Source organism: Octopus sinensis, linkage group LG4, assembly GCF_006345805.1.
Source record: "Octopus sinensis linkage group LG4, ASM634580v1, whole genome shotgun sequence".
NCBI lineage: Eukaryota > Metazoa > Mollusca > Cephalopoda > Octopoda > Octopodidae > Octopus > Octopus sinensis.
The window spans coordinates 72,999,275-73,018,648 of NC_043000.1; the positions used below are offsets into that span (position 1 = coordinate 72,999,275).

Genomic DNA, 19,374 nt, shown 5'->3' on the forward strand with positions numbered 1-19,374 from the left:
CACTGACAAAGTCCGTGCTGCATCTAAGAAAGTAACAGTTAGTTCGTCATATATATGTACGTATGTATGTGTGTATGTATGTACGTATGCATGTACGCACATACGCCTGTGTATGCATGTATGTATGTATGTATGTATGTATGTATATATGTATGTGTGTGTATATGCACGCACATATACTCTATAAAACATAAAGCTATAAACCTGTAGCGATGGATGGATGTAGAGTGACCACTCATCACAAAGCTATCAAATTTCAACTTCCTACGGCCGAAGCTAGAAAGTGATTTATGACGCTTACTCCCAAAACTATACCCTAAAATCTATTATCAGATTTTTATCTCTATATCACAGAACTATTGTTTTACTATTGTGCGTATGTATGTATGTATGTGCGTATGTATGTATGTATGTATGTATGTATGTATGTATGTATGTATGTATGTATGTATGTATGTGTGTATGTATGTGTGTATGTACATACGTACGCATGTGCGTATGTATGTATACGCGCTCGTGTGCATGTGCCCATGTATGTGTGTGCGTACATGTACGTGCGTATGTACGTGTGTATGCCCATACGTAGGTATGTATGTATGTTTGTATTCATGTGCTACGTATGTATGTGAGTGTCTAGGAGAATGGGCAGATGTGTCTGTGAGAGTGTGTACATGTGTATGTGTATGTGAACGTATGTCCGTGTACTGGCATGTGTCCGTCCAAGTTGTGTACATGACTGTTACTTTGCTGAAGGTTGTATACATATTTACATATATGTTTGTATAGACGCACACACACATATATATATGTGTGTGGGTGTGTGTTTGTTCCTCTCATCATCGTCTAACCGTGAATGGATACAACGCCTAGGTGCAACTGTTCGTATCAAACAACGTCTGCTCATACCGTTGTATATAACTGCACATACGCGTTGCAACCCGTATGTAAGGACTACAGGTAAAAGGGAGAGAGAGAGAGAGGGGTGGTTATAGAATAGTCCTTCTGAATGGGATCTGGATGTTATTCCATTCGGACTTTCGGTTGAGAGTAGGTTTGTATTCTTGTATACAAACAGATTCTGTAACCTGTCTCAACATTGCATCGGTGGGGTGTGTTGATAGGATGTTCAACTTAAGCTCCCCTAAAGATCCCTTGTGACAGTCTACAGCATGTTGGTAGAAGATGGAGTTTGGCTTCCTTTCAATGTAGTTGTCCAGGTGTTCTTTGAACCTATCATTGATGCTTCTAGAGGTCTCACCTATGTATGACTCTGGGTTAGTCGCGCAAGCTCCCTCCTGGCACTTAATCTGGTATACAGTGCCCTTGGTTTTACAATTTACATGTGGATTTGTCGAACATACTGCACAATTACTTTGACAGGTGATTCTATCAAATGGATATGATCTGCATAATGCCGATTTGATAGTCCTACCTGTCTTTTCTACAACTTTAACTTTTAGGCCCGTAGTGCGCAGGACTTTCTTGAATGCCTTACTTAGCTCGTTCTTAGGTGTGGCGTCAACGAACATCACTCCGTGAAATCTCCTGTTATCGTACCAAGTAACGTTTCTCATCTTTTTGTTGGTGTCCCTCTCTAACCTATTCCAGAACTTGTTGCGGTACAGGGGGCATATACCGTTTTCGTCGTTCCTTAGAATGCGTTCGAATCTAGCTTTCGCTCCTTTGTACACCCTGACTCTATCGTCTTGTGTGTATCCGGAGCGTTGCATTCGGAATATGTAGTACTGGATGTGTTGTTGTCGTTCTTGTGGTTGGTGTTATATAATCATCACAACAAACATGAACAATCAACGTCGCCCATTGTCTCCCTTGATAAAAGGACTTTCACTTTGTTTCCCGCCAAAACAATTAACTTGTACAACAACGGCAGTCGAATAAAGTATCTTGTATCGTTAACACGTTGTTTCAGTCTCTCTCATTTTCTTAATCTTTCATACTAAGTACTCACTACTTCCTTTAATACTCAATACATTATATATATATAACAACAACATGGTGTCAGAATACTAAAAGAACCCAAAATACAGAAACCAAAGGAAAAAAGAAGTTGAAATCATACTTCAAAGACGAAATGGAAAATTTACCGCATCCAAAAGACCTAGACTTTAATCAGGAAAATCTAGCCGCAGCATGGAAAAAGTGGAAAAAAGAATTCAATCTCTTTTTGATAGCAACAGAAAGTGACATGAAGCCAGACAAAGTAAAAACTTCAATGTTTTTAACTTGCATCGGTTCTAAAGGCCGAGATATCCATTCCACTCTGGATTTCGATTCACCCGACGAAGAAATGAACCTTCAGACAGTAATCGAAAAATTCGATGCATATTGTGAACCCAGGAAAAACATAACTTTCCTAAGACACAAATTCTTCACATGTGGACAAGCGGAACATCAAAAATTCGATGAGTACGTAGTAGAGTTGCGCCAAAAGGCACAACAGTGCGAATTCGGCAACCTCACAGACAGTCTCACCAAAGATATTCTGATATATGGAATCAGAGACATGAGATTAAGAGAAAGATTATTGAGAGAACCAAATTTAGACCTACAAAAAACAATTCAAGCAGGTCAGAGTGCAGAGCAAACACGACTCCAATCAAGGATGCTAAATGCCACATCCGAAACAAGAGATAACGAAATCTCGAGGGTATATAGTCAACACGACAGAAAAGGCGCCAAAACCCAAATAACCCGCCATATGCAATCCAGACATCAAAACGAACAAGGCGGAAGTGACAGAAAGCCCGCGAAGTTTCAAGCGCCAAGTCAACACTACGTCACTAACTGTCACTATTGTGGTTATAATCACAAAAGAAATAAATGCCCAGCATTTCACAAGACATGTGAAAAATGCAAGAAAAAAGGACACTATGCAAAAATGTGCAAATCAAGAAAATTTGTACATAAAGTAGAGATACATACCGACGATGAATCAGATGACGATACACATGCACTCGAAATGATCACTGCAAATAATTCCCGCGTGCACAAAATCGAAAAGTTCAAGACTCCAAAAGACATTTGGACGGTCGAACTAAAAGTGAACAACTCGAATGTAACATTCAAAAGATACAGGAGCAGACGTAACCGTACTGCCATTCAGAGAATATAGAAATATAATTCCAAAACCACAACTGCAAAAAACTTCAACTCGATTATCAGCTTATAATAACACAGCTATAAAAGTGCTAGGAAAATGCACAGCAGTCATTAAATACAAAGAATTATCAAAGCAAATAAAATTCATTGTTGCAAAAACAAACTCGCACGCAGTTATAGATGCAAAGACAGCTAAAGATCTGAACCTGATTCAGAGAATTTCAAAAATAAATTCGTCGAACACAAACGACATATTAGAAAAATATGAAGACTGTTTCGGAGAAATCGGCACTTTGTCAATAACACATCATATCACAGTGGATCCACAAATAACTCCTGTAATTCATCCACCAAGATCGGTTCCTTTTTCTATAAAAGAAAAACTCAACAAAGAATTAAAAAGAATGACAGAATTAGATATCATAAAACCTGTTAGTGAACCTACAGACTGGGTAAATTCCCTAGTCATCGTTGAAAAAGCCAACGGAAAACTCCGACTCTGTTTAGACCCCAAGAATCTAAACAAAGCCATAAAAAAGGCAACATTTCAAACTCCCTACAGCGGAGGACATTTTTGCACAAATGCATAACCCTAAATATTTTTCAAAACTCGATGCATCTAATGGATACTGGCAAATTCCAGTTGACGAAGAAAGCTCCCATCTTTTAACGTTCAACACACCTTTTGGAAGGTATCGCTTCACACGACTACCCTTTGGAATTCACAGCGCCAGTGAAGTTTTCCAAAAAGAAATTTCAAAAATAATAGAGGGCATAGAAGGAGCAAGAAATTCACAGGATGACATCATAATCTGGTCCAACACTTTAGAAGAACACACAAATAGACTACAACAAGTTTTCGATCGAATCCGAAAGCACGGATTAAAGTTAAATAAATCAAAATGTATCTTCTATGAATCACAAATCAAGTACCTTGGTCATATATTAACCAGCGAAGGGATAAAACAAGATCCAACCAAAGTACAAGCAATCATTCACATGCCACTGCCAACAAGTAAAAAAGAATTACAAAGATTCCTAGGTATGACAAATTACCTATGTAAATTTTTATCTAATTACTCCGAAGTCACAGCACCATTGCGCCAGCTTCTACAGAGTGACACGTTATGGTCATTCGACAAACCACAAATCGAAGCAATAAAAAAGCTAAAAGAAATGATTACCAGAAAACCAGTGCTACAATTTTATGATCCAATCTACCAATAAAAATAACTACAGATGCTAGTAAGCATGGGCTCGGAGCGATACTTGAGCAGAACACAACGAAAGATGGCTACCTGTTTCGTTTGCATCTCGTGCAACAACTCAAGCGGAACAAAACTACTGTCCGATAGAGAGCGAAGCTCTCAGTATAGTTTTCGCATGCAAGAAATTTCATCAGTTTATATACGGAACTCATTTCAGAATCGAAAATGACCATAAACCGTTGAAGCAAATATTCAAAAAATCGATCACTAAATGCCCCCCCAGAATCCAAAGATTTCTAGTAACATTACAAAGATATGATTTTGACCTAAACCACATACCTGGTAAAGAATCAATTGTTGCAGATACCCTATCACGTGCATACCTTGAGCAAAATACTCCAGAAGTATCAGACGAAGATATGAAATCGCACATTCATGCAGTAATAAAAAATTACCCCATAACCGACACTAAATTAAAAGAGTATAAAGAAGCCACTGCAGACGACCCGTCTCTACAGACACTCGTCACATATACAAGAACAGAATGGCCCCCAAAAGACAAAATACCAATAAACATCAAACCATTCGTATCCGTTCGTGATGAAATATCAATCGTCAATGGTCTTGTTCTAAAAGGTTCAAGAATAATTGTACCTAAGTCATTACGTAGAGAAGCTCTACAGGAAATACATACCGGACACATGGGTATCGAAAAATGCATAGAGAGAGCGAAGGAATGTATATACTGGCCGGCATTAACGCTCAAATCAAAGACATGATTAACACATGCTCATACTGCATTGACTACAAAAATCAACAAGCAGCCGAACCACTAATAAATCATGAAATACCTACTACACCATGGACCAAAGTGGGTACAGACGTATTTCACCTGTCTGGAAATTCGTATGTCACAATTATTGACTATACAACAAGATTTTTTGATCTACACGAAATAAATGATTGCCAGTCAAAAACCGTAATCAACAAATTAAAAGAAACTTTTGCTAAATTCGGAATTCCGCAAACAGTTGTAAGTGACAACGGTCCAGAATTCAATTCGGCTGAATTCAAAAAATTTGCTAAAAATTGGCATTTTCATCACACGAAGACAAGCCCGCATTATCATCAAGCCAATGGCATGGTTGAGAGAAATATACAGACAATAAAAAAGACGCTAAAAAAGGCATTCAAAAGTGACGAAGAACCTCAGTTAGCGCTCTTAGCATTACGCACGACTAAATTACAAAATGGTGCACCATCCCCTGCAAATCAAATAATGAATAGAACATTGCGAACAAATCTCCCAAACATATTACACGACAAAATTGGTATCAGGCCTCACGAAAAGAAGAAATCAAACATTACAACAGAACTCCCAGAGTTAAAACCACACGACACGGTTAGAATTAAGTTTAACAACAATTGGTTTAGAAGGGGCAAAATAATTAAAAAACTAGAGCAACCTCGTTCATACTTAGTAATAACAGAGGAAGGTAATACAGTCAAACGAAATAGACAACATATTCTTAAAACAAACGAACACGTTCGCATAACAGAAGAATTAGATTATGAAAATATATTTCCTAAGTCAACAAACACGCATGAAAAAACAAAAACAGCACAACTACAGAATTCAACACTACAAAATAATAAAACCACAAAAAGTGGACGACGAATAATTATTCCCTGTAGATACAGATGATATAAAAAAAAAATTAAAAAAAAAAAAAAAAAAAGGAAGATGTTATATAATCATCACAACAAACATGAACAATCAACGTCGCCCATTGTCTCCCTTGATAAAAGGACTTTCACTTTGTTTCCCGCCAAAACAATTAACTTGTACAACAACGGCAGTCGAATAAAGTATCTTGTATCGTTAACACGTTGTTTCAGTCTCTCTCATTTTCTTAATCTTTCATACTAAGTACTCACTACTTCCTTTAATACTCAATACATTATATATATATAACAACAACAGTTGGCATAGTGGTGATACATTCCTCATTACTCTAACTAAGTCTGCCACTAGGATGTTGAGTTTGGCAGTATCCGACATAGCTGAGTCACTACGGATTACTAGTGGATTAGCCATCGGTTTCTGATAGTGTGAGTGGAGTATACATGGTTTAATGGTACCATTAACCATAGCATCTTCCATCCATAGCTCAGTATCTAGGATGGGTAATCGTTTACTGGGGTGTTTAGAGTGGTAGTCTAATAACAAACTGTTAAATATTAATACATTTACTAATACTAACATTAATTTAGCTAATACCATCCAACCCTCTAGAAATATTAATAACAAGGTTATTGTATCTGAAGTCAATCCCAATAGAATTAAATTTATGTCAAGTAACTCTAAGATTAAAAATTCTATATACCAGTGTATAATCAGTACTCGTAATAAAGTACGATTTTACATTGGAAGCACATCGTTAGAGTTATCTAAAAGAATTTCTATCCATTACTCAACATTTAGGGATAGAAATAAACGGAATAGTACCGGTCTCAGCAAACTGATTTGGGATTAAAAGACCACAATGAACAATTTCATTTAGAATGGTTGATCCTCTCAATTTCGATACCATATGACAAAGGCAAGAAATTCTGTCTTCTCTGCAATTCTGAGCTATTTTTCATTATTTTTTCTAAAAATACTCTAGTAAACACGGTTATAGAACGAGCATACAGATGTAAGCATTGGCAGAAACATACTTTTAGTGCATATAAGTAGTCTCTATCATTATATATAGTTTAGACTTTAATTTCCTTTATATTTAACATTCACTATTAATATCCCTACTGTTTCTGTTAGCTACTTATGACGTTATATCATATAACGTTTTTTTAAACAATATTAATAGCGTTCTGTCTATCGCTATACGAATCCATCATTTTTTGCTAAAATGTTGTATTGACGAGTTTCGTTTTTTCACTTTCCCGAAGAGAAGATTGCATTGTTTATACCTTTTGTTCTTTTGAATAAGTATCAGTGGAATTTTTGAAACATATGTAGAAAGTAAAAATACTTGTTTAAACCTGCATTAACTCCATTTTTTATTCATATTATTCAAAATATTCAACGTAAACATGAAGTTTCAACCTTTATAAACAAGGAGTTACAACATCTTTACTTGTGAGATTTTTGCTGCCCTGGTAACTATTCATTTATTTATCCGTGTTAATTGTTAACAAGGTAAAATACACTCATCTATTTATATATATATATACATACATACATACATACATACTACATACATACATACATACATACATACATACATACATACATATATAGGCGCAGGAGTGGCTGTGTGGTAAGTAGCTTTGCTAACCTCTGAACTGTTCGGACGTGTTATTTTGCTGCTCCAGATGCCACGTTGTTTCAACGTGAAATATTGAATCTTGAGACTCGACTAAAGGTAGGAATTTTGTATTTTTGCGAGCGAAGTGAAGTTTTATTACTTGCATTAATGTTTTTTAGCATTAAATATTTTTTTAGCAGATAATAAGGCTCCACTTTGCTCCGGATATAATTTTTCTGCCTGTTGTCGGGTGTGAAGAAAATTGTGTTTTTGAGGCGGCGTAGTCCGTCTGCAAAAATTATTTTTGAAATTGTCGTTGTGTTATCCACGGGATTTACCAAGGATTATTTTACCAAGGTGTTTTACCAACAGTGTATTTGGCCTGGAATACAATTTTTGGCCGAAAAAGTGAACAAAAAAAAAAAGAAAAATTAATTCCTTTGTCTGAATTTGAACTCTCTTTCTCCGTCTATCATTCATTTGTAAAAAAAAAGAACTTTTTTTGAACTGCCATTTTAATTTTATTTCTTCCCTTCTGTTGCTTTTTTTCATTCTCCTTTCTGTGTCTAATTTATTTTGTAACATTTTGAACTGTTTTTCTTAAGTTATGGCAAGGAATTTCACTGTGTGGGAATTGACACCTCCCAAAAAGTACTTAAAGGAGCTCGAGGACAGAACCGTGGTGTTGAGGACATATTCGAGGTCACTTGATACCATAATGGTTTTCCCAAAAGCCACCATTATGAACGAGCTGGCAGATTATATGCCAGCCGTTAAATATATTCAACGGGGAGTCAAATACGCAACGATTTGGTTGCTGTTTGACTCCCCCAAAGCAGCTTGCGATTTCGCGAGTAAGCCCATTGAGGGCGAAGAGATTCTGTTTCTCCCAAGCTATAAGGGGGAAAAATTGATACGATTATGGGTCTGCGGCCTGCCGCCCGAGTGGGTGGAAGATTCCATCCGCCTGGGTCTGAGTGGCGGTAGCGCCAAGATCCTGAACGTGAGAATACAGCCTGCGGCTGACTGGGAAGGGGCAAAGGCTACTTTGACTCTGTGGACCCAGTCGGCCAAGAGTCTGGTTTTGCCGGACTTCTTGAAGATGGCCGGGTCCAAGTATCCGGTGATGCTTGAGGGACGCGCCCCCAAGTGTCACCTGTGTTCGGAGACCGGCCACATTAAGAAAAACTGCCCCAGGAACCAGAGTAGGATCCTGGAGAAGTTAATATCAGAGCCTCTCCCTGCCCCACCAATGGAGGGAGAGAAACAAAGTGAGGAGGGGGAAAAATCCTCCTCCAAAAGAAAAAGAAGAGTGGGGAGCAATGGCGACCCACCAAAGGAACCGGAGGCTGCGGAAGAAAAAGAGGACCCGGTGCGTATAGCACCGGAACCTCAACCTCCCGAGGCCCAGCGTAAAAAGAAAAAGAAAAAGAGGAACGGGACGCCACCAGCGGACTGTAACACCCAGAGGGCGTCTCCCATGTGTCCTCCGGCGGTTGTGATGCCGGAGAAATTTTATGTAGTCCTCTTCCATAAAGGAGGCACTGTAGAAAATGAAATACGTAAGAGGAGGAAGAGAAACCAATGGAGGGACTTCGGTCCTGCATGGAGTATCCCGAGTGGCCTTCGCAGCTGGCTGCGGAGGTCCTACTCGAAAATGATATGTGCAGGATCGAGAATTCTTTCCCGGAGGATCTCTTGCAAGTCATACCTGTATGCGGAAGCCTGACGATGGACGATTGCGTCATTAAAGCAAGAGAGTTCATCGGTCAGGTAACGTAAAATTGTAATTATGTTACATTGTGACAGAGGTTTATTGCCTCTGAAGAGACTTTTTAAAGTGTAAATTGTAAATTGAAATTTTTGTGAAAGTTTTTGAATTTCTGTAATTTTGTAAATTATTGAAAAAAAAAAAGAAGAATATTGTTTTAGAGAAGCAAAAGTCGGCGGGCGCTTTCTGACTTCTCCCATCACCATCTTCATCAACCGCCACCATCCATTAATGTCCTTGTCCAGCCCGCAGCTACTCTGTGTGCTGCCCTAGTGGCAAATTATTAAAATAAAGTAGCTTGTTTACCAACCACATGGTTCCGAGTTCAGTCCCACCGTGTTGCACCTTGGCCAAGTGTCTTCTACTATAGCCTCGGGCCAACCGAAGCCTTGTGAGTGGATTTGGTAGACAGAAACTGAAAGAAGCCCGTCATATATATGTGTGTATATATATATATATATATATATATAATATATATATATATATTATATATATATATATATATATATATATGTGCGTGTATGTTTGTGTATCTGTGTTTGTCCCATCCAACATGGCGTGAAGTAAAAGAGTAAAGAGTAATATATATATACACATATATCTATACATACATACATACATACATACATGTATACATCATCATCATCATCATCATCATCGTTTAACGTCCGCTTTCCATGCTAGCATGGGTAGGACAGTCCACTGGGGTCTGGGAAGCCAGAAGGCTGCACCAGGCCCAGTCTGATCTGGCAGTGTTTCTACAGCTTGATGCCCTTCCTAACGCCAACCACTCCGTGAGTGTAGTGGGTGCTTTTTAAGTGCCAGATGAGGCTGGCAACGGCCACGATCGGATAGTGCTTTTTACGTGCCACCGGCATGGAGACCAGTCAGGGCGGCACTGGCAATGACCACGTTCGGATGGTTCTCTTACGTGCCACCGGCACTGTTATCACAATTACAATTTCCATTAATTTTGATTTCACTTGCCTCAAAAGGTCTTCGCAAGTAGAGTTTTGTGTCCCAAAAAGGAAAGGTATGCGTAAGTGGACTGGCTACAGGTTTTCCTGGGTCTACCTCTTCCACAGGTTCCCACAACCGCTAGGGTGTGGCACTTTTTCACAGAACTATCTTCATCCATTCTCACCACATGACCATACCAGCACAAACATCTCTCTTGCACACCACAACTGACGCTTCTTAGGTCCAACTTTTCTCTCAAGGTACTTACACTCTGTCGAGTATGAACACTGACATTACACATCCATCGGAGCATACTGGCTTCATTTCTTGCGAGCTTACGCATATCCTCAGCAGTCACGGCCCATGTTTCATTGCCATGTAGCATGGCTGTGCGTACACATGCGTCATACAGTCTGCCTTTTGTTCTGAGCGAGAGGCCTTTTGTCACCAGCAGAGGTAAGAGCTCTCTGAACTTTGCCTAGGCTATTCTCACTCTAGCAGTTACACTTTCAGCACACCAACCCCCGCTACTGACTTGGTCGCCTAGGTAACAGAAGCTATCAACTACTTCTAGTTTTTCTCCCTGGAATGTGGCGGAAGTTGGTCTCTGAGCATTTTCAGTGTTTATTGCTCCTGAGTATCTGCCACATACAAAAACTATCTTCCTAGTTAGCCTTCCTTTGACATTGCAGCACCTCTTATGTGTCCATAGCTTATACTTGGTGCATCTTATAGAGTTTCTACCTACGCCTTTTCTACAGATCGAGCAGGGCCATCTACCTGAAGGTGTTTGTGATTTGTCTACCTTCCTACTTATTAGGACTTTGGTTTTAGCTAGGTTGACTCTAAGGCCCTTCGATTCTAGACCTTGCTTCCACACCTGAAACTTCTCCTCCAGTTCTGATAGTGACTCAGCAATTAGAGCAAGGTCATCAGCATAGAGGACACAACTTGGACGGACACATGCCAGTACACGGACATACGTTCACATACACATACACATGTACACACTCTCACAGACGCGTCTGCCCATTCTCCTAGACACTCACATACATACGTAGTATATGAGTACAAACATACATACATACCTACGTATGGGCATACACACGTACATACGCACGTACATGTACGCACACACATACATGGGCACATGCATACGTGCGCGTATACATACATACGCACATGCGTACGTATGTACATACACACATACATGCATACATACATACATACGTACATACATACATACATACGCACAATAGTAAAACAAAAATTTCTGTGATATAGAGATAAATGTCTGATAATAGGTTTTAGGGTTTTGTTTTGGGAGTGAGTGTCGTAAATCACTTCCTAGTTTCGGCGGGGGGGGGGGGGGAGGTTGAAATTTGATATTATTGTGATGAGTGGTCACTCTACATCTATCCATCACTACAGGTTTATAGCTTTATGTTTATAGTGTGTATGTGCGTGCATATACACACACATACATATATACATACATACATACATGCATACACAGGCGTATGTACGTACATACATACATACATACATACATACATACGTGTATGCATACATACACACATACATACGTACATATATATGACGAACTAACTGTTACTTTCTCAGATGCAGCAGGGATTTTTGTCACTGAACAGGTCGCGGATTTTAGCGACGAAAATATTTTGACAAATTAAACTTAAATGTTGAAGTGAATCGAACGGCTTTTGTGTGTTTCTTAAATGGCTTACAAACACCTTCCACGCTGCAATTGTTTTCGTTTCAGCACACGATCTCAGATCAAATCACTTGCAATGCGAGTACATCTCCCTCATCATCATCATCATCATTTAGCGTCCGTTTTCCATGCTAGCATGGGTTGGACGGTTTAACTGGGGTCTGTGAAGCCGGAAGGCTTCATCAGGCCCATATATATATATATATATATATATATATATATACACACACACATACACACACTGAACCGCAAAAGAAATGCGAGACAAGTGTGTCTGTGAATTATGTTTTAATTTCATTATGTCAAAGATAAATTTTGATAAATCTGATAGCACTTTCACCTCACTCTATGGATTGTTCTCCTGTGTTCTGGTAGTGGGTGTATCCAGCATATTGAGATTGTAGGGCATGACATGTTCAATGTATGCCCACTCGGGGTGTTTAAAGCAGACATACACCATTTGTACATGGAGTGCATGAAGCTGTTCACAAAAGCTATAGCACCTGTGCCCACATCCTCAGGAGAATTGCCCCCAGTTCCACATGAGTTGTTGGCCTTGGGGCCACCTGGTTCAGCTGTCTCTGGATTTCATTCCACATGTGTTCAGATGGGTTTAAATCTGGGCTGATAGCTGGCCATGGCATGGTTCTGATGTTGTGACTCTGGCCATGTGGTAGGGAGCATTGTCCTGCTGGAACACGTGCCTATGGGAACATGTGAAGAAGAGCACAATGTGAGATCTTAGGATCTTGTCAACATAGCGCTGTGCTGTGATGCCATTTCCTCTGCCTGCACCAACATTTTAGAACACTTGGGGCCCAATTCTCTGATTCAGGCCTATAGCACCCCAAACCACAATGCTTTGGCTACCCCACTTCATCTCTCTCCATGACATATGCATCTCTGTAGCGTTCACCCCTCCTACACCACACCCTCACTCTGCCATCCAAGGTGGAAATGCAGTACTGGCTCTCATCAGAGAAGACTATCAACCTCCATTGTTGATGCCTCCAATGTTGGTGCTGTGTAGCCCACTGTAGTCATGCCTGACAGTAGCATGCGATGAAGACAGGACCCTGAGCAGGATCACAGTAACACAGGTTGTTGGCGGCCAGTTAACGTTATATCATGTCATAGCTGATTGGTCGCTGTCCAGTGCCAATAGTCTCATGAGCTGTCACGCTGGCTGGTCTGAAGTGATCACAGAGGTGTTGCAGGTGGATGAAGCAGTCCTGCCTGGGTATGGTACCCAGTGGGGGCACCCTCAGCAGTTGTTACAGTCTTTTAATGACTTTGTCGGAGGACAAGATGACCCACACTACACACTTCCTAGATATATTGAAAACCTATATCCATTGTAAATTGGCTTAAGTACCCAAGATGACCAATATGCCAAACACATAGAAAACCTAGCAACACATGCTTCTTTAAAATACCCCATTCTAGCGAGAGGATAACTACAGCCATCCGAAGAGCTATAAGAAGAGAAGGGCTAGACATACAACTAGCCCACTCAGGCCCCTCTCTGAGATGACAATTTGCAAAGAAACAAACAAGGGACAACAATCAATGCACACTAACAAACTGTCCCATCCGTAACACAAAATTATGCCAACTGGTAAATGTTGTGTATAGAATAAAATGTAACAAATGCAACAAGTTCTATGTAGGTAGCACAACAAGACCATTACACATCTGCATCAGAGAACATCTGAACACGAGAGACTCCTCCTGCAGAAAACATCTAGACAGATACTGGAACACTGACAAAAGCATAACAATTAAAATAATTTGGTTGGCCCATGGTCATTAGTAGAAGTCACTTTCTTGAGATACTGCACAATAGGACTAGACCCGAAAGCACAAGGTTGTAAAGTACACAGCTACACCTGTACCTATCATATATGCACATATTGTGTGGTGGGGGCATGTATATATGAAAGAAACAAAGTGAGTGATACATAGTGAGACAGTGATAATGAGGTTGCAGTGAATGTAGCTAATATAAAGATTGTCATAGTTATAGACTGAAATATATTTGTATACATTCATATATTACATTATGAAACTCATGCACTCACTTTGTGTATGTGCATGTGAGAGTGCCACCACAAGGTCTAGACTTTGTTGCAATGTGATGGCTTGTGTGCCCAATGAGCCTCCCTTGCTTGACAGGTCAAATGATAGAGGCCAGACTAATATGGGCCACCTCTTCCCAAAGGTAAAAATGGGTTTACATAGGACCAACACTCTGACCTAAAAAATGGCAAAGTCACAGAAGTATTAATGACAACTCAAAATCAAGAAGACTTGAGAGAAAAAAGCCTTCTCAGGGAAACATGCAGAATAATGAAGTAGAGCTGAAAAAGAGAGATCCAACTGGAGGAAGAGAAACAGAAAAGGCAGATAAGAGTCAAGAACAGCAGAATGAAGTTGTCAATAGTGTATGCTTTACAGGGAGTAAAAGGGCTTAAGTAAGTAGTGTGTGTGTGTGTGTGTGTGTGTGTGTGTGTGTGTGTGTGTGAGTAATATATCTATAAACATCAGAGACAGACAGAGACAGAGACAAAGACAGAAAAGCACTCACCCACTATCTATTTGTGCTTTGATAGTCTTTTCCTGTATTACACAAAATATAAGCAGAAAACACACCAGAAATTATTATAAGTGATGCTTGGAAATGAAACCTTTAAGACAACAAGAAATCTGAGTGAATCAAAGATATCGAATTGATATCATAATTTCGATTATTTCAAACTCTTAATAATTAGCTAAATGATGAAAATGGTATACATTAGTATATTTTCTTTCTCTCAACGTATATCTTGTTAATAGGCACTTCAATGATCTGAGGCCTGAATCCATAAGAAACCATAAAAGGTGAATTAATAACAAAATTCATTAAAAAAATTTAAAATGACTTACTTCAATGTGATGATCAACCAGGTGACTCTTTAATGCAGCTACTAAGTTTGAATCAGGGATATTGACTAGTCCAACTTTTAAAAACTTTTCTAAGGAAATCAAAGTAGATAAATAAGTAATACTGTGAAAATAATGTTTTAAATTCTTCACATTATATTTAATAACAAACTAGAGAAACAAACAATAAACCAAAATTTGCTGAGAGCTCTTCAAAGATCTATTCCATCTGTTAATTTACAAATTATTACATTAATGTTCTCTTGAGATAGATAATTTCTTTGGAAATGTACAAACTAAAAATATAATTCTTTGTCCATTAAGCACTTGTTTTCAGTAATTTTATTCAAAGTATTATTATTATGAACTCAAATTTTCTAAACAGTATGTAAGACTTACCTATTATTTGAGTAAACCACAAATACAATATGTGTATTCTCTGGGGTTTTTTAATGTTTTATTTGCATATAGAAATAAAGCACTGGTTTGTTAAGTCCAAGGCTGTTTTAATTCTCATTTGTAAATATTTCAATACAATGAACTGTGAGGAGTGCAGTTCAGAATGTGCAAATGTATGGGAAACAATTTTATAGGCATATGAAAATGACCCAGCATAGAGCAAGCTCATGCTTTGCACAGTTTCAAGAGGTATTTGAAGCATATCTCATGCTAAAAAAGAAACCAAAGATACACCTTGACAATGAGGTATATATGTGATTGCCTTGTGAAGTTAGTATTCATGAGAAGTTTGAGGATTTTAGCTGTTTGTTGTGATTGCTGAATGAAACTGAGTATCATGTCAAATTGTAAAAGGATCTTGAAATCTCTGATCACAGAAGAGTGTACAATAATTATTTCTCATAATCTGACATACTTTTTGCACCTTGTATACCTATATGAAAATCCAATACTTGGCTGGCTTTTAAATCAGTCAATACAGTATTCAGAAAGTGATAAATAATTCCATGCTTTTCCATGACAATTCAGTTGGTTATCAATTTGTTTTCAATGTGTCAAGAATTTAGTACTTAAAGCAAAATTCAAGGACTGGGTGTTTCAATGTTAACTGTAATTGGCATAACCATAGGGTCAATGAGCATGATAAAAATTTCCCATTAAAATTTATAGGTAGCACTAAAATAAATTAGGCTTCATAATTATTATAGCTGAACAGTTACATTTATACAGGTGTGCATGAGTGCTTGTGTGTGTATGTGTATTTTTGCTTCCAAATGCATGCAACAGACTGGATTTTGCTAAAATTATTCAAGAAGTAGGTGGGAATATTAAACTGGGCAATGAATTAGGTCTATCCTCTCAGGAATGTGCATATGTGTAGGGAACACTATTTGTGGAGCAAACTTGTACTTTCAAAAGTATCAACAGCTGTTAGGAGCTGCAGTACTTACTGATCTTGAAAAAGAAACCTAGTCTATATGAATGCACATAGCTGTAAGGGTAACACACACACACACACACACACACACAACAAGCTTCCATATTTTTTCCATCTACCAAATTCACTCACAAGTCATTGATCATCCCAGAGCTAAAATAGAAGACACTTGCCCTAGATACTACACAGTGGGACTGAACCCAAAACCATGTGACTGAGAAGCAGACTTCTTAATCATACAACCATTAGAAGTCATCAGAGATTGCAAAGTGTATCATTATAAAAAGTTCAGTATCATCATCGTTTATCATCTGAATTTCCATGCTGGCATGGCTTGGACATATAGACTGAGGACTGGCAAACCAGAAGGCTGTACCAGGCTCCAATCTGATCTGGCAACGCTTCTACAGCCGGATGCCCTTCCTAACACCAACCACTCTGAGAGTGTAGTGGGTGCTTTTTACATGCCACCAGCACAGGAGCCAGTCAGGCAGCACTAGCACTGAACACGCTCAAATGATGCTTTTTATGTACCACCAGCACTGGAGCCAGTCAGGTGGCACTGGCAATGTTCAAATGGTGCTTTTTACGTGCCACCAGCACAGAAGCCACTCAGGCAGCACTAGCATTGAGCACACTCGAATGGTACTTTTTACATGCCAATGGCACTGGCATTGGCCACACTTGAATGGTGCATTTTACGTACCAGTCAGGTGGCACTGGCATCAACCATGACTACCATTTCACTTGACTCAACAGGTCTTCTCAAGCACAGCATATTGCCTGACAATTGTAGGGTACTTCTAAATGGGCTGGTTATGCGACACTGGCACCAGCCACAGCTACGATCTCACTTGGCTTTCCAGGTCTTCTTAAGCACAGTATATCTCCAAAGATCTTGGTTACTTGTCATTGCCTCTGTGAGGCCCAATGTTTGAAGGTCGTGCTTCACCACCTCATCCCATGTCATCCTGGGTCTACCTCTTCCACAGGCTCCCTCCACTGTTAGGGTGTGACACTTCTTCATGTGGTGTATGTGGGAGATTTGAAATAAGGACACCTACCTTCTCTTCATCGATGGAGACCTCTCCAGTAGTAATGCACCCTTCCACGCGGCCCGACCCAAACGCTAGAAATAGCAGCTGCTTTCCCCTACCTTAACAAAGCGCTCACACATCCACCTCCCTCAGCTACCTCAATCAAAAAGGCCCAATGCTGCCCTGCCTGCGCGTGCGTCACTCCTGCCCAGCTGCTGACGTCATCCTATATGCCACCCTGATCTTAAAGATCACATTCTCTCTACTCCACGTCGTAGTCCACCATCCAACCAGGAAGGCGACTTGCGTGTCAAGATTTTCTCAGGCTAGGTACCTCGTTCTCCTCCTTTCCACAATCGTCATCCGACAAAGCAACAATCCTGCGAAGGTCTAAGACATGTCACGGCATTCCATCCACGGAAACGTTGTTTCTGGAATTGACCGCCATCACCATTCCTCTGCTCCATTGAGACATACAGCACACCTTCAGTAGCTTAACCCAGACTTCCTCCCCTATCTTCACGCAAGCGGGTCCCTTCTCTTCCTCGTGGCCCTCCAGTGCTTTACTCGGATGCCTCCATTCATATTTAAATACCGCTCTGTGCGGCACAGATTCTTCAGCTTGTCCAGATCGGGGAGACATGTTGTACCAAAAAACTGCTTCCAGCGGCAAAATGTGCCCTCTTTCTGCTATAGCCTTGATTGTCCAATGGTGCCTCTCTACGATTCCGTTACTGCTTGGCCTATACGCTGCTCTGAACAAACGATGCACTTTCCACTGGTTGAGCATATCCCTCAATGCTTCCGAACAAAACGCCGACCCATTGTCCATTAGAAGTTCTTCCACGGGACCCCTCTCTAAAAATATCCCATTCAAAATCTGCGCAATCTCGTCAGCAATGCCCGTTCTCAACTCCCTCCAAATGGCCAGCCAGCCCGGTCCGCAGTCGACCATGGAGAGATACATTCCCTGATGGTAGTGTGTCACATCCACAGCTAGCCTTTTCCAGTTGTGCTCCACCGAAAGGTTTCCTTGCTCATGCCCACACATGGAGCAGGGTCAATGGACTGACACCTGTCGCAGCTCCCGACTACTTTCCAGATGCTTCTCCTAGTAACGTCAACATCAATTTTCTTTGCCAGTTACAGGGTCCTGTCCACACCCAAGTGATGCATAGCATGCAGTCTCTTCAGTTTGGAGTCATTCAACCGACACGCCGCAGCTATCCCTTTCCGTGCCTCCTCCAGTTCCTCCAACCACGCCCTTTTCACCTTGGTCAGTGCGTCTGCCCTGTTTCTCTCTGAAGGCATGAAAACCACATTCAGCTTCAGTCGGCAATCAATTCTCCTAGAACTCCTAGGCAGCGCTTCACCAACTTCTCCGTGGCACCTTTCATCCGAACTACCCTTTCACCGGTGATCACCGATCCTACACAGCCATCCGGATTTCAATTGAGCACAGTCCCCATTTCAGGACCAAGTTCACCCCTTTCAGCACCACATCTAATTCGGTGGCATTGATGTGGTTAAAGTCATCTGCTTTCCAAAGCCAGGCCGCATCCTCCACCACAGCACCTTCAGTCTCCAACACAACTCCTATCGCTATACTGCTAGCATCACACCAGATGGTCCCCCCGCCACTTGTCTCATTCCCTCTCCAGAACACCAACTCACCTGATCTATCTCTTCGCAGCTTCACCCCCAGTATAGCTCCCCCTTCCATCGACTCCGGTGGCTTCACAATCAGTCCGAAAATCTCCAGATGTCTCACTACCTTGTTGGCTGGCACTACAGTTTTGTCCACCAAAATGTCGTCTATGTAGGAACTGGTGGCCTTTCTAATCTTGTCCTCTTTCCCTAGGACGGACTTAAGCACTGCCACCATGATCTTCGGAACAGAATTCAGTCTGAAACCCA

The 19,374-nt window shown here is 40.3% G+C and overlaps 1 protein-coding gene across 5 annotated transcripts in view; it reads right to left on the reverse strand.

Moving 5' to 3' along the window:
• The window catches only part of LOC115210345 (D-ribitol-5-phosphate cytidylyltransferase), a 178,612-nt gene that overhangs the window by 62,280 nt on the left and 96,958 nt on the right, over positions 1-19,374 (reverse strand). For all 5 annotated transcript variants that reach the window (XM_036502142.1, XM_029778881.2, XM_029778883.2 and 2 more), the window contains exon 7: positions 15,028-15,116. In XM_036502142.1, coding sequence (XP_036358035.1) covers positions 15,028-15,116 — 89 coding nt within the window. The remainder of the gene's footprint in view (positions 1-15,027; positions 15,117-19,374) is intronic.